The 26,356-nt window shown below is 42.0% G+C and overlaps 1 protein-coding gene across 3 annotated transcripts in view; it reads left to right on the plus strand.

Moving 5' to 3' along the window:
• Positions 1-26,356, plus strand: part of exoc2 (exocyst complex component 2) — a 253,466-nt gene that overhangs the window by 62,380 nt on the left and 164,730 nt on the right. For all 3 annotated transcript variants that reach the window (XM_033016375.1, XM_033016377.1, XM_033016381.1), the window contains exons 3-5: positions 3,718-3,894; positions 13,589-13,715; positions 23,771-23,884. In XM_033016375.1, coding sequence (XP_032872266.1) covers positions 3,718-3,894; positions 13,589-13,715; positions 23,771-23,884 — 418 coding nt within the window. The remainder of the gene's footprint in view (positions 1-3,717; positions 3,895-13,588; positions 13,716-23,770; positions 23,885-26,356) is intronic.

Here is a 26,356-nt window from a genome sequence, read left to right on the forward strand (position 1 = left end):
AGAAACGTATTAAATTTTTAATGCAGCGGTTTATTGATACATCATAAGAAAAGGTCTGAAAGATTATTTCAGGTTTAGGAATGTTACATCAGATCAACTATGAATTTATTAAATGGTGCAGCATGTCAGAAGAACGGAATCCCTATTTCTGCTCCTACTTGTTTGCTGATGATTATGCTATGCTCCTGAGAAGATTAGTAGGAAAGAACTGCAGATGCTGGTTTAAATCGATGGTCGACACAAAATGCTGGAGAGGCCAGGCAGCATCTCTGGAGAGAAGGAATAGGTGACGTTTTTGGTCGAGTCCCTTCAGACTGATGTCAGGAGTAGGTGGGACAGAGATATAATGTAGTCGGGGCAGTAAGACTGGTGGGAGAACTGGGAAGGGGGAGCTGATGGAGAGAGAGGGAAAGCAAGGGCTATTTGAAGTTAGAGAAGTCAATGTTCATACCGTTGGGGTGTAAGCTACCCAAGCGAAACATGATGTGCTGTTCCTCCAATTTGAGCTGGGCCTCACTCTGACAATGGAGGAGGCCCAGGACAGAAAGGTCAGATTGCGAATGGGAAGGGGAGTTAAAGTGCTGAGCAACCGGGAGATCAGGTCGGTTTAGGCGGACTGGGCGGAGATGTTCAGCGAAACGATCGCCGAGCCTGCGCTTGGTCTCGACTATGTACAGGAGTTGACACCTGGAACAGCGGATACAGTAGATGAGGTTGGAGGAGGTGCAAGTGAACCTCTGCCTCACCTGAAAAGACTGTCGGGATCTTGGATGGAGTCGAGGGGGCAGGTAAAGGGGACAGATGTTGCATCTCCTGTGGTTACAGGGGGAAGTACCTGGGGAGGGGGTGGTTTGGGTGGCAAGGGACGAGTTGACCAGGGAGTTGCGGAGCGAACGGTCTCTGTGGAAAGCAGAAACGGGTAGAGATGGGACGTTGTGGCCAATAGTGGGATTGTGAAAATGTTGGAGGATTATATGCTGTATGCGTCGGCTGATGGGGTGGAAGGTGAGGACAAGGGAGACTGTCCTTGTTACGAATGGACGAAGGGGGAGCAAGAGCGGAGCTGCGGGAAATCGAGGAGACCCTAGTGAGAGCCTCATCTATAATGGAAGAGGGGAACCCCCCATTTCCTAATGAATGAGGACATCTCCGATGACCTGTTATGGAAAACCTCATCCTGGTCGCAGATGCGGCATAGACGGAGGAATTGGGAGTAGGGGATAGAGTCTTTTCAGGAAGCAGGGTGGGAAAAAGTGTAGTCTAGATAGCTATGGAAGTCAGTGGGTTTGTATTAATCTAGAAATGGTAAGGAGATGTTGGAGATGGTCCAAGTGAATTTGAGTGCAGGATGGAAATCCTGAGAAGATGAAGCAGTCCATCTCTTCATGGAGCAAAACATTGAGGAACGGATTGATAAGAACTGGCCACAGACTTATTTCCTCTTTGAGGTGCCCACAATCAAATGGGTAGAACATTCTACAGGTGATCCCACATTGCAGGGGAGGGGTTGCGTTTCAAGAAAACAGTCCGTGACGCAAAGCCATGTCAACAGTGAAAACATCAAGAAATGCACGTTAAGAGATAAATGTTGTGTTTTGTCATTATATATTATGCTAATGACTATGCATCTAGTTAAGTGAACAATGAGAAGTTTTACATAGGTGGTGTAGACACTGAGGCACACAGACCATGGAATACCAAGCTCTCATTTTACCATAATTATTGCAAATAAAGTGTTTTCATTTAAGTTTTCCATCTCCTATTTGTGGCCAATTTACAGAAAAAAATTATTGATAGCTGCAATTTTTCCCCGTAATGAAGTACCACCTAACTTTTGTTTATTGATTTTCTGTGGTGACATGATATTAACTGCGACTTAAGCTTATTATGATCTAAACCGTTGGTCTGTTATTCAACAAGTAGTAGCTATGACTCCATTATTCCTTTTACACCATTTAATTAATAATGTCCAAAAATAGGTTGTATTTTAGGATATTTTAGTGATGGCATGAATATGTCAATTTACTTCCAGTGTCATAACTACATGTAAATAATTTCTGATGCAAGGTTTCAAGTTCTGAACATTGTTTGCTATTACATTTCAGTTGTTAATGAACATGTACAGTTTAGTTTATTGTCACGTGTACTGAGGTACAGTGAAAAGCTTTTTTGTTACATGCTAACCAGTCAGCAGTAAGACAATGTATGAATCCAATCAAGCCATTTATAGTGTCTAGATTCATGATACAGGAATAACGTTCAGTGCAAGGTAAAGCCAATAAAGTCAGGTCGAGGATCGTCCGAGGGACATCAGAGATAGATAGTGCCTCTGTAGTGTGTATGTGTTCCCCGTTCCCCACTGTAGGTTGATGGCCAAGCTTCACCATGTTGGCATCTGTAATAACATCTACTCCTGGATTGATTCATTCATCACCAAACGTCATCAAAAGGTTGTAATAGACGGTGAGCATCACAACAATCTCCAGTCGAGTCCGGCGTGCCACAGGGAACGGTGTTGGGGCCCTTGCTGTTTTTGATTTACATCACCAATCTGCCTGACAACCTGTCTTTGAGAGTGAGACTCCTTGCAGACAACTGTATGGTGTATCGAGAAATCATCTGCTGAAGATGCCAAGGTTTTTCAAAATGACATAAACCGTCTTTGCAATTGAGAAACCATTTGGCAAATGGGTTTCAATCACACCAAATGCTTTTTCATGAGAGTTACTCATAATGCCAAGCCGATCATGAACCGGTACAAGATGGGAAACAGCCTGCTTAATGAAGTTGATCACCACCCATACCTGGGAGTTGAACTCACATCTGGCCTCGCCTGGAACAGACACATAAACCAGATTGCCACAAAAGCAAACAAAACTTTGGGCCTTCTCCGGAGAAATGTATCCGGTTGTGACAAACCAACTGAGGAGGTAGCGTATAACACACTTGTCCACCCACTGATGGAATATTGCCAGACAATATGGGACCTTCACCTGAAAAATAACATTGACACCCTTGACAAGATTCATAGGCGTGCAGCCCGGTTTGTTAATAATGACTACTCAAGACAGTCTAGTGTTTCCAATGTGTTAAATCGCCTTGGCTGGGAATCGCACCAAAGCCCGCTCCTGTACTGTCTACAGGGAGACTCATGGCATCATCTCCAGTAACATATCTCTCTGCATTCAATCCAATACCCAATAATCTACAAGACAGTCCTCAGGTCACTTTATTTATACTAGAATTAGAGCAAACAAAAATAGCTATCTACAGTCACTATATCCATGGACTATCCCAGAGTGGGACATCCTTCCCGACACCACCAGGTGTGCACCAACCTTGTCACTCTTCAAGTCACAGCTCGACAACTTGGACATGGATCATCTCACCAAACTTGGCCACATAAAAATCTAAATAACCCTTTTGCAACCAGTGCCCATGCGAGCGTAGCCTGCACGAGATAACCCAGCTGTTGGCAGTTGTGCCGTAAACAAGCAGAAGTAGAAGTGTGTGAGGGCAGCGAAATGTGATTTCTGTGATTTTTAAATCCTTATTTAATTTTCACGTTTTAAAATTTTAAAAATCATGATGGTTTCTGAACCCTTAGGCTAACTTTCTGTCTTAAAATTCCTTGTCACTCTTGTATTATGTATGTAAGTCTTTATATGTTAGCAATATTTTCAAATGAATGACTCAAATTTTAATTTATTTTCAAAGGACTGTCAATTTGTGGACACAACTGTTTGCTGACTGCAGAATGGATGTCTGCGAGTAAAATAGTCTGCCGAGTTGGTCCAGCAAAAAATGATAAGGGAGACATCATTGTAACCACAAAATCAGGCGGCAGAGGAACTTCAACTGTTTCCTTTAGACTAATGAAGCAAGAGAAAATCGGTAATTATTTGTTGATTTATATCTATATTTGTCTTTTTTTTAAATGTCCCCTTTTAATGGATGATTTCTATTGTAACTGTAATGCTTGACACTCTCTTTCACTGACAAATGGTTGTCAACCTTGATAGGAAGCTTAGTTTTGAATTTTCTATTTTTTGCCTAAAGATCTTACCATTCTGCAAACTCTAAAGCAATAAAGTAGCATTTAGTTTAGTTTATAGTTTATAGATACAGCGCGGAAACAGGCCCTTCGGCCCACCAATTCTGCACCGACCAACGATCCCCGCACATTAACACTATCCTACATTCGTCATTTGGACTGAGTGATGTAAAAATGGTTGAATTTGAATTGAATTTCCTTTATTGTCATTCAGACCTTTCAGTCTGAACGAAATTTCGTGCCTGCAGTCATACATACAATAATACAATAATAGACAACAGAACAGACAGTAAATACAAATTAACATCCACCACAGTGAGTCCACCAAGCACCTCCTCACTGTGATGGAGGCAAAAATCTTAGGGCTGCAGTCTCTTCCCTCCTCTTCTCCCTCTGCGCTGAGGGGATACCCCACCGGGCGATGGTAAATCAGTCCCGCGGCTCACCGAGCTCCGCGAACGGGCCGGTTCAAACACCGCGGCCCGGGGTGGTCGAAGCTGCCGCCCTCCAGTCCAGCGGACGCAGCTGTTGACGACGTCGTCCACTGGCCCGCGGCCGAACCCCGGACTCAGGTCACCGCCGCCAGAACGCCGTCTCAGCCACCGGAGCACCGTTCCAGCCCCGAGCCGGGTCGCCCTCACGTGAGCGTCTCACGGGAGCGCCGTTACCCTCGAGCTGGGCCGCCCCTGACGGGAGCGCCGTTTCCCTTGGGCTGTGCCGCCCTCACGGGAGCGCCGTTTCCCTCGGGCTGGGCCGCCCCGACGGGAGCGCCGTTACCCTCGGGCTGGGCCGCCCCGACGGGAGCGCCGTTACCCTCGGGCTGGGCTGCCCTCACGGGAGCGCCGTTACCCTCGGGCTGGGCTGCCCTCACGGGAGCGCCGTTACCCTCGGGCTGGGCCGCCCCGACGGGAGCGCCGTTACCCTCGAGCTGGGCCGCCCCGACGGGAGCGCCGTTTGCCTCGGGCTGGGCCGCCCACACGGGAGCGTCTCAGCCCCTCGCCAGGCCGCCCTCACGGGAGCGTCACAGCCCCTCACGGGAGCGCCGTTCCAGCCCCGAGCCGGACCGCCCTCACGGGAGCGAGCCCAGGGCGAGTGCTGACAGGCTGCCTCCGGAGCCTCGAGGTCGCCAGCTCCACCATTAGGCCTCAGCGCAGACGGAGGCAGAGAAGGGGGATACGACAAAAAAGTTGCATTCCCCGAAGGAAGAGACAGCAAGCCCTGTTTCAACCCCCCCCCTCCCCACACATAAACACAACCTAAATACCAAAAACTTAACTACACAAAACGAAAATGCATGTCAGTAGGAATGCAGAGTGTAAGGTTGCACAGCACGAAAACGGGCCTCTTCAGCCCTCCATGCTGACCCAGATGTCTCTCTGAACTAGTCCCATTTGCTTGATATTCACTTGTTAACATTGTTTAAAAGATTGCATCCTTTGACAGCTTGTTCTATATATTCACCACCCTCTGTGTGGAAAGGGTTGCCCGAAAGGTCCCTTCTAAATATTTCCCCTCACCTTGGAGTAGAGAACATGTGGGAAAATGCATGACTGGAATATCAATTTTTGATGGAGTAAGTCGAGCTTTACTTTATTTTCTTACATACCAATCCAAAAAGGGCAGAATACACAGGATAGGAAGCTGGAGAAACTTAGCGGGTGCAGCAGCATCTATGGAGTGAAGGAAATAGGCAACGTTTCGTCCCGAAACGTTGCCTATTTCCTTCGCTCCATAGATGCTGCTGCACTCGCTGAGTTTCTCCAGCATTTTTGTGTACCTTCGATTTTCCAGCATCTGCAGTTCCTTCTTAAACACAGGTAAGGAAGCTTTTGCATTTGTTACAAACCCTTGGTCAGGAGTCATCTAACTGGTAGAATCTAATTACAGCACTGTAGAAAAAGGAAGATGCACAGTCCATGAAAAGGTGTTAAGCAAATTCATCAGAATGATGCCTTAACCTTAGTTAAATCGTGTGAACACATTGCCTCATTCATATCAATGTCAAAAGAAAATGAGGAGGCATGTAATGAGCATAAATGTTAAAAAACATTTAAGATAGATATGGTAGAATTGTTTTCTCCCTCATTGGCCGATAAGAAGAATTGGGAAGGAATGGAATTAGGGTCCTCTGATCAAAATAAGGATGCATTTTCAGAATTGTCCAATTCTTACTGCAAGAGCTGTGGATGTTTGGAGATATGAAATGTTTTAACACGGAATTTGATTTTTGCATTCACTAACAGCATCAATTGAGATAGATGTAAGGCAGGAGAATGTTGCTGAGATGTAGATCCAACATGATCTATTTGACAAAGCTGGCCTAGGCAGCCAAGTAGTCTACTTCCATTCCTAACATTCATCTGTTCTTGCAAACTTGCAGGGCTTGAGAGATTTAGTTGTGTATATCTTCTGTTTGTAAGCAAATTCTGGTATTGTCTGCTAATTTGCTTTGGTTTTTCATTTGCATTCTACTCAAAGCCACATCAAACCATTTTTCTAATTTAGAGCTTGGCAAAGTAAATATATACAGTTTGTTTCCCAATTAACAATTTGATGTTGTCCTTGTCTGTGTCTGCTTAAAATTCCTATGCATGTATTCATGTGTTATATACTGAATTTGTACATAATTAACTCTGAGGTTTTACAGAAATAGTATTATTGTGTCCAAGGGTTAAAATGACCCATTGTGCATATGAAACAGAATTATTTTCCAAATAAGCTTTGTCAGGTATGAAAATAGCATTCAAATGGTAGCACATCAGTTATACCCTAACGAGGAAGGTATAGTTTACAAAATTAAATTTGTATTAAATATTGAGTTATGACATTAACATGAATGTAAAGATGCAATATTTGTTGGAGCTTCCTCCAGTGGTTTGGAGCAGAGAAGTCTGTTTTTGACTTATGTTCAATGCTGAGAAAGCGTATCGAGTGAGAACATTGTTTAGTCTGGCTTCCATTTCCCCATGATTGAATGACTTGTTAATATTTGCACCAGATCACAGGTTTAAAGCAACGGCTCGGTAAGATGCTTAAAAAGTCATTGCCACTTGTGAGGTCGTGCCTCATCAATGCGAGGTACTGACCTACAGAGGGAATGAGTAACTGGAGAATGTAACTGCTCATTTTTAATGGTTGGATGTTTTGTTTCTGTTAAGAACGGAGCAAGCTAAAAAAGGAAATCGGGAGGGCAAGAAGCGGGCAGGCGATGGCTCTGGCAGATAACATTAAGGATAATCCCAAAAGATTTTATATTCATAAAAGGGAAATGGGTAACTCCTCAGGAATCAATGTGGTCAACTCTGTGTGGAGCCAGGACATGGGCAAGGTCCTATTGGGATGGTCAATGGAAGAATCTTGAGAGCAATCAGTATTACGGTCCACGAGGTGCTGAACGTCCTGACATGTATGAATGTAGACAAATCTCCCGAGCCTGATCGATATATCCAAGGACAATGTGGGAAGGTAGAGAGGAAATTGCAGGTGACCTGGCTGATATTTATGAGTTACGGGTGATGTGCCATTAAATATGGGAAAATGTTGTGTCTCCTTTCAAGAAGGGCTGCAGGGTAAAGCCTGGGTACTGCAGCCCAGTGAGCCTACCATTTGTGGTTGGAAAATTGCTAGAGAGTATTCTGAGGGATAAAATATACATGCATTTAGATGGACAGGGCTGATTAGTGGTAGTCAATAGACAATAGGTGCAGGAGTAGACCATTCGGCCCTTCGAGCCAGCACCGCTAGTTGGCGTGGTATTGTTCGTGGGAGGTCGTGTCTCACAAATCAGAGTTTTTGAAGATATGACCAAAACATTTGATGAGGGCTGAGCTTAGACTGTGTACATGGATTTCAGCAAGGCATTTGGCATGGTTATAACCATATAACCATATAACAATTACAGCACGGAAAACAGGCCCTCAGCCCTGTCCGTGCCGAACACTTATTTTCCCCTAATCCCATCTGCCTGCACTCAGACCATAACCCTCCATTCCTTTCCCGTCCATATACCAATCAGGTTCTACATGGTAGGCTGCTCTGGAAGGTTAGTTCACATGGGAACCAAGGAGAGATAGCTGAATGCATAGAACATTGGCTTCATGGAAGGAAGCAGTGGGTGATGGTGGAAGGTTGTTTTTTTGGACTGGAGGCCCGTGACTAGTGGTGTGCCTCAGGGTTTGATGCTGGGCCCATTAGTGTTTCTCCTCAATAACAAAGACTTGGATGAGAACATGCATGGCAAGATTAGCAAGTTTGCAGATGATATTAAAGTGAATGGTATTGTAGATAGTGAGATAGAAACATAGAAAATCATAGAGATAGTTGTCAAACATTACAGCAGGATCTTGATCGTTGGGCAGGTGGGCTGAAGAATGGTTTATGGAATTTAATATAGAGAAATGTGAGGTGATGCATTTTGGGAAGGCTAACAAGGGCACGACCTACACAGTGAATGATAGGGCTCTGCGGAGTGTTGTAGAGCAGAGGGATCTAAGAGTACAGGCACATAGTTCTTTGAAAGTGGTGTCACAGGTAGAAAGGGTGGTCAAGAAGTCTTTTGGCACATTGGCCCTCAGTCAGAGTACTGAATATAGAGGTTTGGGAGGTCATGTTGCAATTATATTAGATATTGGTGAGGCCATATTTAGAGTATTGTGTTCAGTTATGGTCATAATGTTATAGGAAAAAGTTGTCAAGCTGGAAAAGGTAGAGAGAAGATTTACGAGGTTGTTGCCAGGATTCAAAGGCTTGAGCGGGAGGGAGAAGTTGAGCAGGCTAGGCCTTTATTCCTTGAAGTGCAGGAGAATTAGAGTTGATCTTCTACAAAATCATGAGGAATACATAAGGTAAATGCACCGTCTTTTGCCCAGAGTAGCGGAATTGCAAACCACAAGTTTAAGGTGAGGGGGATTAGATTTAATAGGAACCTGAGGGGTACTTTTTTCTACAAAGGGTAGTGGGTGTTTGGAACGAGCTGCCGGTGGAGTTAATTGAGGCAGGTACTATCACAACAGTTAAGAAACATTTAAACAGGATAGGTCAGGTTTACAGGGATATGGGCCAAATGCAGGCAGGTGGGACTTGTGTAGATTGGTGTAATCTTGATAGTGTAATTTTGATCGGTGTGGGCAAGTTGGGCCAAAGGGCTTGTTTCCAGGCTATATGATTCTGACTATGACTAAGAGTGAAGGGATTCTCTTTGTTGTTATGTTTCATGTTTATTCCATTTACGATAATGATAGCCTGGATTTTGCTGCCTGTCCACAAACATTTAGTTATCTCGGTGACATTGAGGTTGCAACATTTTTCTCATGTCACTTGTCAAGTGCCAATTTTTAAGGTAATAACAAGGAACTGCGGATGCAGGTTTACTGAGGAAAGACACAAAATGCTGGAGTAACTCAGCGGGTTAGGAGACATCTCTGGAGAACATGGATTGGCGATGGGAGAGAAAGAAAGGGGGAGGGTCTTGAGGGGGAAGGGGGCTATTGTGGGGTCGTTACCTAAACTTGGAGAATTCATTGCTCATACCATTGGGTTGTGAATTGTCCGAGAGGTTTGGATGTGGTCTTACTCTGGCAATGGAGAGTTGGACAGAAAAGTAACTATGGGAATGGGAAGGGGAGTTAAAATGTTTAGCAACAGGGAGTTCCAGTAGGCCCTAGCTGACCCAGTGCAACCGTTCGGTCACTGAGTCTATGCTTGGTCTCACCGATGCACAGGAGGCCACATCAGGAACACCGGATGCAGTAGATGAGGTTAGAGAAGATGCACATGAACCTCTGTCTCACTTGGAAAGACTGCTGGGCTCCCTGGAAGGAGGCGAGGGGGAGCTATAGGGATAGGTGATACATCTCCTGTGGTTGCAGAGTAAAGTACCTGGGGAGGCGGTGGTTTGGATGGGAAGGGCTGAGTGAACAAGATGCGGAGTGAACGATCTCTGCGGAAAGGGGTAGATATAGGAATATGTTACTAGTGGTGGGATCACGTTGCTGATGCTTGAAATGTCAGAGGATGATGTGTAGGATGAAAGGTGAGGAACTGGGGAACTCCTATCCTTGTTTCATCTGGGTGTGGGGAGAGCGAGAACAGAACTATGGGACAAAGAGGAGACGCAGGTGAGGGATCCATCTATGAATGCAGAGGGGAAACCACATTCACTTAATGGATGTCCTCGATTGGAAAATCACATCATGGGAGCAGATGCGGAGGAGATGGATGAATTGAAAGTAGTGGATATCATCTTTGCAAGAGGCAGGGTGGGCAGAAGTGTAGACCAGATAACTCTGGGAGTCGGTAGGTTTGTAGTCAATAGTCTGTCCCCTGTGTTGGATACAGAGAGGTCAAGAACGGGGAGAGAGGTGTGTTGGAGATAGTCCAGGAGAATATGAGGGTTGGGTTTAATTAGAGCTAATGAAATCAATGAGTTCTGCACAGGTGCAAAATTAGTTCTGCATGGGGCACTCGAATGGGCCCAAGCCATGCCTGCCTTTTTGTTACGTCGAACAGTCATTATTCCCAATGTACACTGGCACCATCTCCCAACTCTTTCTCCGCTACATCGATGACTGGACTCGTGCCCCTGTGAAGAACTCGTTGATTTTAATCTAGTTTGTCATCCTTTTCCAGTCTTGAATATGTATCCTTTTCATTATGCTTCCGTCACTGGAAACACTTAAGCCTTTTTGAATCCGAATCTTTCTTGATTTTGAAGAGACCTATCAAATGTGTTCTTGGTATTCTCTGGTCTAAGGAGAACAGTTGCAACTTCTGTGGACAGAAATTCCTCGTCTCTGATATCACACTCATAAATCCCGACTGCATCTTCTGAAAGCATAGTACCCATAATATTGACCATAACATTGTGGCTCTGCATAAATCTCTTCTTGGTATTTTGATTGCGCATTGACCTATGACATTGCTTTTTCTACTGGCACTACCTGATAACCAGCATTTTCTGTTTATATTTTAAAAGAACAAGAGTTGGAATACATGATGAAGGATCCCAGTCAACTCAATAATTGCATGCTGATGGATAAAAATAATATTTTTGATCTTCAGTTTGGTTGCATATTTTTTTGTAATCTCTTTTTCTAGTGCCAAAATATGACCTATTCAGAAACCCTGGTCAAATTAGACACCTTCAATTTATCTAAACATTTGTAATATCTGGCTTAAAAAAAGCACAATCAAAAGCAAAATCACCAATGGAGTATTTCCATCAGAAACATACAAAAATAGGTGCAGGAGTAGACCATTCGGCCCTTCGAGCCAGCACCGCCATTCAATATGATCATGGCTGATCTTCTAAAATCAGTAGCCCGCTCCTGCTATTTCCCCATATTCCTTGATTCCTTTAACCCTAAGAGATGTTTTTCCTCATGTCAATCCTAAATGGCCTACCTCTTATTCTTAAACAGTGACCCCTGGTTCTGGAGTTCCCCAACATCGAGAACATTTTCCCTGCATCTAGCCTGTCCAACCCTTTAAGAATTTTATGTTTCCATCATCAAGAATCCCTCTCATCCTTCTAAATTCCAGTGAATACAAGCCCAGCCGACCCATTCATTCATCATATGTCTGTCCCGCCATCACGGGAATAAATTTGGTGAACCTACGCTGTACTCCCTCAATAGCAATAATGTCCTTCCTCAAATTAGGAGACCAAAAATGTGCACAATACTCCAGATGTGTTTTCACTAGGGCCTACAACTGCAGTAGGACCTCCTTACTCCTAAACTCAAATCCTCTCACAATGAAGGCCAACATGCCATTAGCTTTCTTCACTGCCTGCTGTACTTGCATGCATACGTTCAGTGACTGATGTACAAGCACACCCAGGTCTCGTTGCACCCCCCCCTTTTCCTAATCTGTCATAATTCAGATAATAATCTGCCTTCCTGTTCTTCACATTTATCCACATTATACTACAGTTGCCATGTATCTGCCCACCTGTCCAAGCCCAACCTATCCAAGTCATCCTGCAGCCTCATAGCATCCTCCTCGCAGCTCACACTGCCACCCAGCTTTGTGTCATCCGCAAACTTGGAGATGTTACATTTAGAATCCTCTGTCCAGGGCATAAGTCTGTGTTTGTTTGTTCATTTGTTCCAGTGAATTCTCTGTGCACACGGCAGCCAGCCAACAGTCGCCTGTCTTTTTCTTTTTGTTTTCACGTTTAAGCTCAAGTTTTTGCATACCTTGTGTGTTGTGACTGTCGGCAGACCAACTTCCCTCCGTAACCATATCGTATGGTAATTCCCTCATCTAAATCGTTAATAATGTAAATAACTGGGGTCTCAGCAACGAGCCTTGCGGCATCCCACTAGTCACTGCCTGCCATTCTGAAAAGGACCTGTTAAATTCTACTCTTTGCTTCCTGTCTGCCAAGCAGTTCTCTATCCATAGGTACACAAAAAAGCTGGAGAAACTCAGCGGGTGCAGCAGCGTCTATGGAGCAAAGGAAATAGGCAACGTTTCGGGCCGAAACCCTTCTTCAGACATAGTTCTCTATCCATGTCAATACCCCACCCCCAATACCATGTGCTCTGATTTTGCACACTTAATTTTTTGTGTGGGACCTTGTCAAAGGCTTTTTGAAAGTCCAGGTACACCACATCCACTGGCTCTCCCTTTTCCATTCTACTTGTTACATCCTCAAAAAATTCCAGAAGATTAGTCGAGCATGATTTTCCCTTAATAAATCCATGCTGACTTTGACCGATCCTGTCACTGCTTTCCAAATGCGCTGCTATTACATCTTTAATAATCATCTCAAGCATCTTCCCCACTAACGATGTCAGGCTAACTGGACTATAATTCCCTGTTTTCTCTCTCCCTCCTTTCTTAAAAAGTGGGGTTACATTAGCGACCCTCCAGTCCACAGGAACTGATCCAGAGTCTATAGAACATTGGAAAATTATCACCAATGCATCCACGATTTCTAGGGCTACCTCCTTGAGTATTCTGGGATGAAGACCATCAGGCCCTGGAGTTTTATTTGCCTTGTCCCAACAGTTTACCTAACACCATTTCCTGACTAATGTAGATTTCATTCAGTGTCTCCCTCCCACTAGATCCTTGGTATCCTAGAATTTCTGGGAGATTGTTTGTGTCTTCCTTGGTGAAGACAGAATCAAAGTACTCATTTAATTGTTCTTCCATTTCCTTGTTTACCATTATAAGTTTACCTGTCTCTGATTGTAAAGGACCTACTAATCTTTTCCTTTTTACATATCTAAAGAAGCTTCTACAGTCAGTTTTTATATTCCCCACAAGCTTTCTTCCGTGCTCCCCCCCCCTCTCTTAATTAACCCCTTTGTCCTCTGTTGAATTCTAAATTTCTCCCAGTCCTTTGGCCAATTAATATTTATCTTCCTTGGATTTAACTATCCTTGATTTTCCTCGTCAGCCACGGTTGAGCCGCCTTCCCCGTTTAATTTTTTCGCCACACAGGGATTTTGACAGTAACAGTTAGAAAGCATTTAGTCATTAATCCTAGACCTATTTTCTTATCCTTTGTTTGTTTTTCTCCAGGTATCCTGGATCAATCAGCAGTTTGGGTTGAAGAAATGAACTATTATGACATGCGGACTGATAGGAATAAAGGGATTTCTCCCTTATCTCTGCGTCCAGCTAATCCTCTTGGGATCGACGTACACAAGTGAGTAATAAGTTCTGCCATTAACAGGTTTTGATAAATGTTTGTTAATTGAATGGATGTACTTAATGTACAGCAAATGAATCAAAAGAACATTGGAGGTAAGTCAGTATTGTAAATACTTTTTTTTTAAATTTAGGGATCTTGTTAAAGGTGTGGTTAAAGGCCTGATGAAGCAAGTATGGAAAATTCTCTGAGGTTTCTTTTGTACTGACTATCTACCCTGTGGTCCTGGCTTAGGAGAGCTGAGTAATTTTTTAAATTTGTGGTGGGAGTAGGAAAATGAAAATATGATGATAAATTCGTCATAGGAGCAGGGGTAGACCATTTGTCCCATCAAGTCTACTCTGCCAATCTATGGCTGATCTATATTTCCCTCTCAACCCCATTCTCCTGCCTTATCCCTGTAACCTTTGACACCCTTACTATTCAAGAACCTGTCAATCTCCACTTTAAAAAACACCCAAAGACTTGACCTTGACAGCCATCTGTGGCAATGAATTCCACAGATTCGCCACCCTCTGGCTAAAGAAAATCCTCCTTTCTATTAGTCTGTCCCTTAATTCTGAGGCAGTGCACTCTGGAGCTAGACTCTCCCACTCTATTCAGGTCTTTCAATATTTGGTAAGTTTCAATGAGGTCCTCCTTCATACTTCTAAACTCCAGCGAGTACAGGTCCAGAACCGGCAAACGCTCATCATACATAAACCCATCATCCCCGGGATCATTCTTGTAACTAGAGGCTTATAGAGATGCTGATTAAGACTAGCAGTGGCTATGAGGTTGGACAAGGTTCTGACTTATCACTGGAATACGTACCGTACAACTAAAATGCAAGTAATGCTCTCAAGAGATATACTTGAGATTTGTGCTGGGAGAAGTGACCTACCCAGCCTATTCTTCCCAGTTAACAGGCACTTTGGCAAATGCTGCATTTGATAGTGACCGTATAATTGATGGCACATTGCTTTATATGAAATACTAAGTGATCTGATTCTTCTTTCATTAAGGAAAGGAGGGGTAGGGAGTGGATGGTAGACATCTCCTTCCTGAGTGTGGAGCGAGACAAGATTTTTATTTGGAACTTCCAAACAAAAACAAGTGGCCATGTCTGCAATTACATGTCGCACTAACTATTTGCATTTATAAATATTAGTAAGCAATGAGACAACTGTGATTTCCCACTTTTGGAGTTGAATTGATGGGAATTGGAGGAAGTTTTCAATCCATGAAAAGTGAGCAGTTGATACAGTTGATTTGTCAGAATACACTGCAATAATAATGTTGAAGTACCATTAATGAATCTTAATTTAATGGATTGCAATATGTGACTATAACATGCACAAAGTACAGATGCAATGCCAATGACGTGTGTAGTGAAATCAAGTTCTGTGACCACTCTTTATTTTTCATATATACAGTACATAGACTTCTATAAATATTTACAAAAAAAGTCTCTCTTGCCATCTACCAGCAATAGAAGCTAATGTTCTCTGACAATAGAGCTTCTTTTAACATGGTGAGCCAAAATTGTTTATTTATTTGCCATTTATTTTTGGTACATGTATAATTGTAAGGAACAGACTGATGCAACTATATATCTATAGCATGTACATACAGAAACGATCATAACTTTGCAAGGGGAGCAAGCTTATTTACTTTACTTTTAGTGAGTAAGGTGAATAGTATTTATATCCTGAATTTAAGATAAAAAGAATTTATATTATGGGCATTACAATGAGACATGCTGATGATGTAGGCATATATCATAATAAACAGAACAACAATAATGTCGGCAGACTTCGTATAGATTTTAAATCAAGATACACAATCAAATCTTGAAAGAGATCATTAAAACTATACTCTAAATGACAATCTCCAGAGTTATCAGTGCTGAGTTTACTCTATGAATGGGTTTTTTTCTCGATCGGACTTTTCTAAGTTACTCCTGAGCTTTTAATCCTGTAAGTCTCTGTATGCCAGTACATCTCCAGTTTCAACTTCTCGTTCAAGATATTCATATGTCCTCCTTTTACCCATTTTAAAGTTACTCTAGAGCAACATCATTTGCAGACAGGGCCACCTCTGCAGTCATGTTGCTTGGTTTGTTTGACATAAATTCATGAATATCACAGAATTTCTTTCAATTGTATGTTAGAAATATCAAAAAAATTGTATTCGGCCCCCAGTGAAAACTCCCTATTCTTTATAGTTCTATTGGTGTTCAATTGTTTGCTTGGGTCCATTGTTTGAGGGTTCATTTTCAACCCTGAGGTTTAAAACCCCACATCTTCCCATCAGAAATGTTTTGCTCCCTCCAAAATATTACCACATAAACCTTTCCTACTGCAACGCTTATTCACACATCTGATATCTTTAGATTTAATTTGTTGCTCTGGTGCTCCAACGTCTATTTTAAGGATATTCTAACTCGCCAAAATTCCCACTGTACATATTCTGTTTTATACTAAACCTAGTTCATCTTATTCTATTTCCGACAGGATAAAATGTAGCAGAACAGAATGGCTTCAAAATAGTTTTAGCTGTTTGTATAGTCGATTCTGATTTATTTGTAAGATCAGTATACACAACTCAACCAAACCTGCCCCCTCCTGTGTAATATTCAAATACAAATTAAGCATTGAGGAAAGCCATTTGTAATTATATGATTTACATTCTTTGCACAATTTTTTTTTTGATTCTCTTAATTTGCTTCCGTTAGGATGTGGAAAAAAAAGGTAATGTTTCAGGTCGGTCAATTTGCATCAGTTCACTAATCTGAAACATCAGCTTTGTTTCTGTCTTCAGAGATGCTGCTTGACTACTCCAACATTTTTGGTTTTTATTTCAAATTTCGAGTAGCTGCAGCATTCTGCTTTTGTGAAATGTCTCTGTCTTTTGGTCCTTTGGCAATCGCCCCAAGTATGAACCACAATTTATAATGCATCATCAATTTCTCAGAATACCATATATGTACACTGTGGTTAATTCATAATAATGCATCATTCCCACCAACTTTCATCTTCGCACAAATTACTCGACTGAAAGGTTAATCTTAATTATTGCATTTAAAATATTTCCTCCCATTCAAAAATGGCTTAGTCACTTACAGTAGGGACCATCAGTCTAAAGAAAGGTCCCGACACAAAATAACTTCTGTCCGTTCTCTCCCGAGATGCTGCCTGAACTGCTCAGTGCCCCCAACTATTGTTTTTCTCAAGATTCCAACATGTGCAGTCTCTTGTGCCACTGTTGTACCCCTGCATGATGTGTGGTAATTAAAATACTTCTACCCCTTGCCTTATTAAAGTTGCTGCTTCCTGTTGTCACTCCTATTTCTTGGCTTGGGCACGGTGATGCATGAAGGCTCCATTGGCCTTGGATGAAATTTGTTTGTTTACAGCTGGACAGCTTCCTTATCAGTTTAGACATTCACTCGGCGAAAGTCTCAAATATAGGTTTAATGGTTTGAAAGTTGTTTGCTAACCAAGAAGCCTTCAAATGTTTTGTGATTTAAAATTCCATTTAACAAGATGTCTGTAAGAAAGTATCATCTTCCATCTCAATTTTCTTCCTGTAATAGACAATAGACAATAGGTGCAGGAGTGGGCCATTCGGCCCTTTGAGCCAGCACCGCCATTCAATGTGATCAAGGCTGATCATCCCCAATCAGTACCCCGTTCCTGTCTTCGCCCCTGACTCCACTATTTTTAAGTGCCCTATCTAGCTCTCTCTTGAAAGCATCCAGAGAACCTGCCTCCACTGCCCTCTGAGGCAGAGAATTCCACAGACTCACCACTCTCTGTGAGAAAAAGTGTTTCCTCGTCTCCGTTCTAAATGGCTTACTCCTTATTCTTAAACTGTGACCCATGGTTCTGGACTCCCCCAACATCAGGAACATGTTTCCTGCCTCTAGTGTGTCCAAACCCTTAGCAATCTTATAACAAAATAATATGACATTTGCAACATGGGTGAAGACGACTTGGAAATGGAGGACATTCTGTGTAGTTGAAATATTCTAGAAGTGGAGACTGCAACCAAACCTGGCCAAATCTGTGGTATCTATATTTTAGCTTCAAGCCTTCCTGCTAACCACAACACCGAAACGTTGCCTATTTCCTTCGCTCCATAGATGCTGCTGCACCCGCTGAGTTTCTCCAGCATTTTTGTGTACCTTCGATTTTCCAGCATCTGCAGTTCCTTCTTAAACACTCAACCTTACCTTCCCTGAAGTGAGCATTTACCAATGACCCTTCATACCAAATCCATTGTCACACAGCCTAACCCAGCCATATGTGTAGTTATTTAGTGTTTACTCACTTAATGTGAGCAGTCAGTAACTAGCTATCCAACGGTGCCACGGGAACTATTCGGCCCAACTCATCCATGCCAACCAAGATTCCTTGCAATGCAAGTCTGTTATGTCTGCATTTGGCCCATATTCTACTAAACAATGTAACTGAACAAATGTATTTTAAACATCAGGGAGAGGTCTTTTAGGTTTAGATATCAAAGAGAATCTTGATTGACTGATTCCTGACTTAAAAACACCGTACCATTCCACCAGGCACGTGCCGTGAGTAATTACTCAGGGTAGGCAGTCAGTCGGCTTTAAAAAAAATCTTAAACCGCGCATGCGCAGATTGTTCTCTCCGTTAGCTGTCAGTCAACTTTTATAAAGTCTTCAAAAGCGAAATCTCTTAATAAAATACCGTATTGTTGGTTCACATGCTTGATCAATGGTGTTTTATCATTAATGTTTTATTATTATTAATATCTAGTGATTTCTTATTCGTTACTGTCACTGTATGTCATGTTGTTACTTGTGGGCGGAGCACCAAGGCAAATTCCTTGTATGTAAATACTTGGCCAACAAACTTACTTATTTCCCGGCAATGAAAACGCATCCCCATTTTGAGTTGCTAAATTTTGAAAGAAGGCTGGTGGAACATAGAATTTCTCATGCTCATAAAAATAAAAATAAAGAAAGCAATTTGCCGAAGGCTTCCAAATCTCCTTCATTCTGAATTACTGAATGGGTGGGGGGTGACGGCAGGTGGAGAGATGGTGGGAAAAACAGGAGCACAAACTGGGACAAGTTGAATCAGTTGTGATCTTATTGAATGACAATACTTGTTCAAGGGACCAATTGGGGGGAGAGTTCCTTTCACAGTGTGTGGGGAGTCTGGTCAGGGGTAAAGTTGTGTGGAGAGTAGGAGCATTGAGAAGGAGGGGGTCGGGGATCATGCCAGTAACTCACGCACTCACCGCTCCCGCGGCGCTCCGGGCGCGGAGTCACCGCATTGTGGCCGGGGAGGGAAGTAGCTCGGGTGGTTGCGAGCGGCTGCTGGGATCAGACAGCGGACGCCACCTCAGTACCTTCTGCCGGCCCGCTCACCTCTGGCAGTGCTCTCCGTCTGAACATCTCTCACCTGCCGCTCGCTGGCTTCGCTCATGTCAGCCGCTTCCCGCAAATCCTTAAATTCCGACAACCGAGTAACCTCAATTGGTCCCTTGATCGCACTGTCGGAATTTAAGGATTTGCGGCAAGCGGCTGGCATGAGTGAGGCCGGCGAACGGCAGAAGAGAGGTTTTCAGATGGAGAGCACTGCCAGAGGTGAGCGGGGGCCGGCAGGAGGAGCTGAGGTGGCGGGCGCTCGCAGCCACCCGAGCTGTCCGGTCCCGGCGGCCGCTCGCAGCCACCCGAGCTACTTCTCCCCCCGGCCACAATGTGGTGGCTCCGCGCCCGGAGCGTCACGGCAAGTGGGTTGCCGGCATGATCCCCGACCCCCTCCTCCTCCCCTCCCCGGCAGCGCTGTCCTTTTACAGCCGCTTCCCATCAGCTGCCAGCAATGAGGGATAGACTTGGCTATCCCTCAGTACAACAACATCGTTCTTGATGTTGCTGTACTGAGGGAAAGCCAAGTCTATCTTTCTTGGCTAACAACCTTCCAAATTCGGCTTCCAAGACACGTACATTTTCGTGCCTTATTTTTGGTTAAAAAATAGCATCTGCATTGCCGGGAAATACGGTATTTGAAAACATATAGCACCAAGAAATCTACTTTCCACATCAATAGTACACAAACTCCATTCTTCTCTCTTTGTTTCTTAAGATACTCTTAAGATAATGGCAATCCATGTTTGAAAAACCCGCCAAGAAACTTGATGCTGCACATGCACTGTATTTCAGCTGCCTTCAGTCCCTTGGAAATTGACGGATTGAAGCATCGTCGACGGCACGTGGGCTGCACAGACCTTCACGTATTACATGCACTGCGGATGAAAGGCACGGAGAATTATGCCTACCTAAGAGATCGATCTCCTAGGTATGCATTATTCTCCCATGCCTTTGTTATTTATATTTAATAATTACCATTTTATAATTTTAGTCAGGGTAGGCTCGTGCCTGCATTCCACCAAGCTTGCTTCCAAGTTTAGTTTAGTTTAGAGATGCAGCGTGGAAACAGGCCCTTCGGCCCCCAAGGTCTGCACCGACCAGCGATCACCCCGTACACTAGCACAATCCCACACACACTAGGGACAATTCTGGTCGAAATATAATTTAAGGTTGTTGCTAAACTAATTTTCTTCCTTTGGTTCAAGCTACTGTATAGTTTTCATCCATAGCAATTTCACCCCACAAGGGTCCCAGGTTGCAATATGTAATAATTTGTTTCAATTATTATATCTTGGTAAAATTAGTGCTGAGTTATCTAAACCAATCTCTTTCCCAATTGTAACACTTTATAAAATATATGTTATGAATGTTTTATGAATTTCTTGGAATTAAATACCAATATTTTCTCCAAGGACTTCTGTGGTGTAACTAATGTTTACTTCTGAGGCACAAGATACAATTTTACTGCTCTAAATTAGCTTGTAAGTTAATGCAATTATAAATGATTAGACCAGGTAAGGACCCATTGGGCCTGTCCCCCAAGGCGATATTCCACCACTGATCCAAAGCCCCCAACTGCGCAGGCGCGTCTGAGGGGTTCCTGTTGTGATGCCAGAGATCCCCGTTGTGACATGAGTCACGGCAACCCTCCATCAACTGCGCCTCGCCATCCCTCTTCTTACCCCTATCCTCCTCTATTCCCCCTCATCCTCCAGCACACCCATCCCCTCAGCAGACAGGCTGGGGGGGGGGGGGGGGGGGGGCCAAGGGGCAGGTGGGCCAGGAGCAAAGGCATTGTGAGGTCAGCAGCTGGGCAACCGTTATATTTTTTTTAAATGTCAGTTTGGTGATATATTTTAGTAAATATCTCGGGAAATAATTGACCAAATTTATAGAGGATTGGATTTTTGAAATCATAAGGAAAATTTCTACCGGAAGACGTAAAAAAATCACTGTTATTGTAACGTCAGCAGCTGGGCAGCGGTGACATTTAAAAAAAAAGGTCAGATTGGTCAACGACAGGATGTCATTGACCAATGTCAAGGCAAAATGAGACACACACACACAGACGCACACACACACACACACACACACACACACACACACACACACGCACACACACACACACACACACACACACACTGGGACTGCGGCTGAGTGAGCATGCTGGCGGGGATTCACGAGCTGCACGGGCAGCGAGAAAACATCCCTCGCTCGAGGCGCCGCTCGCTGGCAGCTGGAGGCCACCGACTTGCTTGTGAAATCTCTCCGTCTCCCCCGCCCGATCGTAGAACATGGCGGCAGCAGCCGTTATCTTCGCGTGGAGCAAGCGATGAGAAGGTGGCCCTGTCGGCCATTACTCCCTCAGGATCTTTGTTCCGCAGCACAGCGGAAGGCAAAAATATGACTGGGTGGGTGGGTGGGGGGGGGGGAAGAGGTGGTGGAAGAGGTGGTGGAAAGCGCACCTGCGCGATGAGAGCATCTGCTTTTATCGAGATGGGGGGGGGGGCAGTGCTGCGAGCAAGGGCATTGTGACGTCCTCTGCTGCCGCAGCAGTTTGATTTTTTAAAAACAGTCTGTTTTGTGAACAACTTTATTAAAAATCTGGGGAAAAAATTGATCAAATTTAAAGAGGAGTTGATTTCCTAAATCGTAAGTTAAATCGCTACCGAAATATGTAAAAATCTCCGCGTATTTGCGTCTGTTTTTTGAGGAAATACGTTTTAAAGGCAAAATCACACACACACACACACACACACACACACACACACACACACACACACACACACACACACACACACACCCACACACACACACACACACACACACACACACACACACACACACACACATAGTTTTATATTATAGGTAGATAGATATGATATGATAGATAGATAGATATATAGATAAATAGATAGATAGATATAGATGTGTTAAAGTCACCTTAAACCCGCCTCCAGCAGTGGAAAATGTTCGCAAATTGCTTTATCTAAGAAGACAGCACAGATATACTGCATTTCTGAGCTAAAATATTAGTTGTAGATCATAGCGCACTTGGAAAAATGCAATGTCTGCAGGAAAGTATTAATTATTACAAGAACAATAAGTATATAGTGAAAGTTTAACTTGGAGACATCTTCATGCCTCCATTTCCAAAATTAGCAAACTTAAAAAATTATATATTAAATTAATATATTAAGGATGAATGAAATTAAGTTCTTAGTAGATTTAGATCTACGTTGGTCAGAAAATTTAAGAACTGTTTTAATATTAATATACTTTGCAGATAATGGCAAGCTCACACTTTAGGGTGAAGCAGATGCATTTCTGTAGTGACCATTAATAGGATTATATGTCATCGTTTTGGCATGTTTTCTGCATGGGTCATTAACACAAATCAAACTTGAACATCAGAGTGCATTTCAGCTTAAAAGGAATATATTTAGACCCTCCAAGCATTTTCTCCACCCATTGCCTGCAGACATTGAAACATCATTTCATCATTCTGGGCTTATTATTTTACGATTGTACATCAAATTTAATATCATAGTGCCACCTATTGGTAGGTAGTATATGGGAATTTAACATTTGTACTAAATAACCAACATCAATCCGAAATGAATTGCAATGTTTGAATAATGAAGAAAGTAACCTTTCACTACATTCATTTAAAAACAGCAATCTCTGTGCACTGGATTCCAAGTCAAACAATACTAATGAAAAAAAGCAAGTGATAAGATAAACCACATTTCTACCATTAGATTAGTGTTACTTTAAGAAAGATCTAGAACTTTGGTGGTTATTTAATTGCCGGAAAGAGTTTAACATCATGCATTCAAAAATGAGAAATTACATTTCTTTGGTCTATCGTCCACTTGGGGAATGAAATGATAATGAATTAACAAAGCGTTAATCAACGTTCACTGTTCTCAATGATTAAAACATAATTATCTCTGATATGCACATATCTGTGGTTAAATTGATTATCAGAACTTTGCAGTCTGATTTGCCTTGCTCTTCCCAGAGCTATGGTTCAAAATACAAGTTGGATATGGTTCGTTTACAGTGATTGCCGGCAGTAAATACAGGCTGGTAAAAGTTGGGTCTGGTGGATAATTTTTTAATAGTTTTTCTTGCTGCCAAAGAATCTTTATAGCACTTTTGCAAGTCAGGAGTTTAATTTTATCAAGATTTAAAAGTTATTGTTGGAGTGCTTAACAGCAGAAATGTTTTTGAGTTGAATTCAATATTCTGGCTCAGACCTTCTGGCATAGACACTGCATGCCTCAGTATGGATTCATCAGTGTTATTGAGGGTACAGTTCACAAATGTTCCTGCTGACCTTCAGATGGATAATCATTTAATTGCATTGCTAAGATAATTGTGCAATCATGTGCTTATGGAATATATCAGTAAATGTTATTTTTGCAAAATAACCGTTTTATTACAGCTACACTTGAGAATTCTGACCATGCAAAGTTAATTATTTACATATTTTATGACGTGCATGTTTTGTAGGTGAAAATATGTCAGTCTGTTAATTTAAATGGATTGCAAAATGATTTTAGGAACCCTGTTTTAGTGATGCATTTGCTGGTGTGGGTTTAACAGTCAGCTAACAATTTCTTTGAATATATCCTTTGAATTTATTTTGCAGAGGCAAAATTCCTCAGATGGACTTGGAAGGATTATTCCAAGGTATGAGTGGTGATTTTACAAGTGAAAACTTTTCTGCCACCTGGTATCTGATAGAAAATCACTCTGCTACAAGGTGAGCGACATGCATTGTACATTTAGTTTGCAGCTGTCCCTTGTCTTAAATTCTCATGTTCATTGAAAATATCAAAGTATTTGCAAAAGATCCTACCCATCCAATATTATCGCAAATAAGGGCATTTCTTAAATACACTCACTTATCACTTTGACAGAATCTTGAAAATTATTGTAATCAGCCATTTGCACCATTTTTCTCAGACTAATGCTAATATACGTTACACAGGCACTTTCCTCATTGAAATTTTATGCTCTTATTTTTATCATGCTAGATGATTGGGATACATTTTCTTACTGTCCTTCTGAAAATTTGAGTTTTCAAGATTATATTGCCCACCAAAGTGGATTAAAAAAAAAATATCTTTTGGGATATGCAAGAACAGCATTTATTGCCCATCCCTAATTGTCCTTAAATAAAATGACACTTTGAACCATTGTGATTCTGCTCATGACCTCATTCCAATTATATATTTTTCAGGATTTAGGCCGAGCAATGCTAAAAGAACAGTGATTTATTCCCTAGCATTAATGGTGTGCCTCTTGGAGGGGAATCTGCGGCGAGTGGCATTCTAATATGCCAGCTGCACTTATCCTTGGTGGAAGAGGTCACAGGTTTGGGAAGTGTTGTCAGAGTAGCCTAAGTGAGTAACTGCCGAGTATTTTGTAGATGGTGCACAGAGCAGCCGTTATGTGCAGATGTGGAGGAAAAAAATCCTTAGAGTAATGGATGGCACACCAATCAATTGCACTGCTTGCTCTGGACAATATCAAACTGTCTGAGAGTTGGAGGTGCACGCATGTCAATAATTGAAGAGTATTCAAACACACTTCTGAATTTATAAAGCAATATTTCTTCAAAATTCTACCAACCAGTTTCTATGGCACTTGTAACCCTTACATTTTTTTTTATCTCTGCAATACTACCAAACTCTTTTCTTCCTGTAACTGTTCCTACTAGGTGCTTTTGATGGTCCTCGAAGGATTAACTAACCTATTTTGACTTGACTGAAGTATATTTCTGGGTACAAACAAATGTACCTGTTTGTGAAATACAAAATTCATGCTCTGGCACTATTTTTGGATTACTAAATAATAAAAGAACAATATGTATTATTAATCTTTGATATTTTTTTTAATCCCTGATAGCTTTTATGTAACCTGTAACTAGTTAGTTTATGTTACCACCGATTGTTACTTTCCTCCTAGACCTTTTACTAAATTCAGTACTACACGAATATACAACATTAATGATGTCCATCTGACTTTTCCCTTGAATGGTCGGAAGATCCCAGAGATTTGACTAGCCTATTCATTGCAAATGAACTAAAAGGATGAGCAGAGTGCTGTAGAGGTTCACACTTATGTTGCTTTCTTATGTACATTCCAAATTGATTCATTGACTTGATAATTTTGAGTCTTTCCTCATCATTCCCATATGTACTGTTTCAGATTAATATGCAGTGTTAACTAAAGCCTGGTTTAGACACTCTATTATGTGAGTGGTTTCTGGACAACATATTTAACTGGAATTTCACTGATTTAATGACAATAGAAGGAATATTTATGGTTTTCAAAGAATTACTCCTTATCAAGAAATAAAATTAATATTGTTGTCCATTTCATTGCATATTATTTGATGGTATTCCAGAAAAATTACATAATTGCCAGATTGTTACCAGTATCTTGTTCATTTTCATACTTTTCAAATTTAAAAGTGATTTCAATTCTATGCAGTGCATCACTTTGTCTTGCCCGCAAAAATATTTGCGTCTGAAACGACATTCCCTGCAGAAACCATCCTGAAGAAGCAAATACTGGAGTCTTGAGTTGTGGAACTTGTTTTCTCAGTAATAGGAAAGAAAAATTGAAAGCCATTTTATAGATTACCGGACCTTAAACTCAAATTCACGTGCAATAGAGATTTGTATTGCAGCAGGAAAAATAGTTCGAAATTGAACCACAATGGGTTTCATTAACAAAATATATATATATCAAGCTAAACCCAGGTATCAGGGAAAGAAGAACGTTAAGATTTCTTCTGTTTTGGTTAACTTTTGTCTGTTTTCTTCCCATAAAGGAAATAGAATGATGTTTAAAATTTATTTCCTGCTTGAAATTTGTGACAAGTATAAACATAGAGTTCAACAGTCTAAATTTATAACACAGGTAAAAGGAAGAGGAAGTCCAGGCTTAGCTGCGGCCACCTATAAAACAACAAAAGATGTGGCAAGCAGATGATGGGCACCATAACTTTGCTATAATAGCTTGACTGCATCAGATTAAAATAGCAATGTGTTTTGTTAAACCCTTAACTGACTAAAGAATGAGAGTATAGTGGTGAATAAAATGAATTTGATTCAACTAATAAAAGCAGTAATGCAACTGTGTACAATGTAATAATTTATTCAAGGAAAGGTAGATAGTATCTGAAATACACTAGCAATGAACGTGGCTGACTTCATTTATTCAG

This window comes from Amblyraja radiata, chromosome 2, assembly GCF_010909765.2.
Source record: "Amblyraja radiata isolate CabotCenter1 chromosome 2, sAmbRad1.1.pri, whole genome shotgun sequence".
NCBI lineage: Eukaryota > Metazoa > Chordata > Chondrichthyes > Rajiformes > Rajidae > Amblyraja > Amblyraja radiata.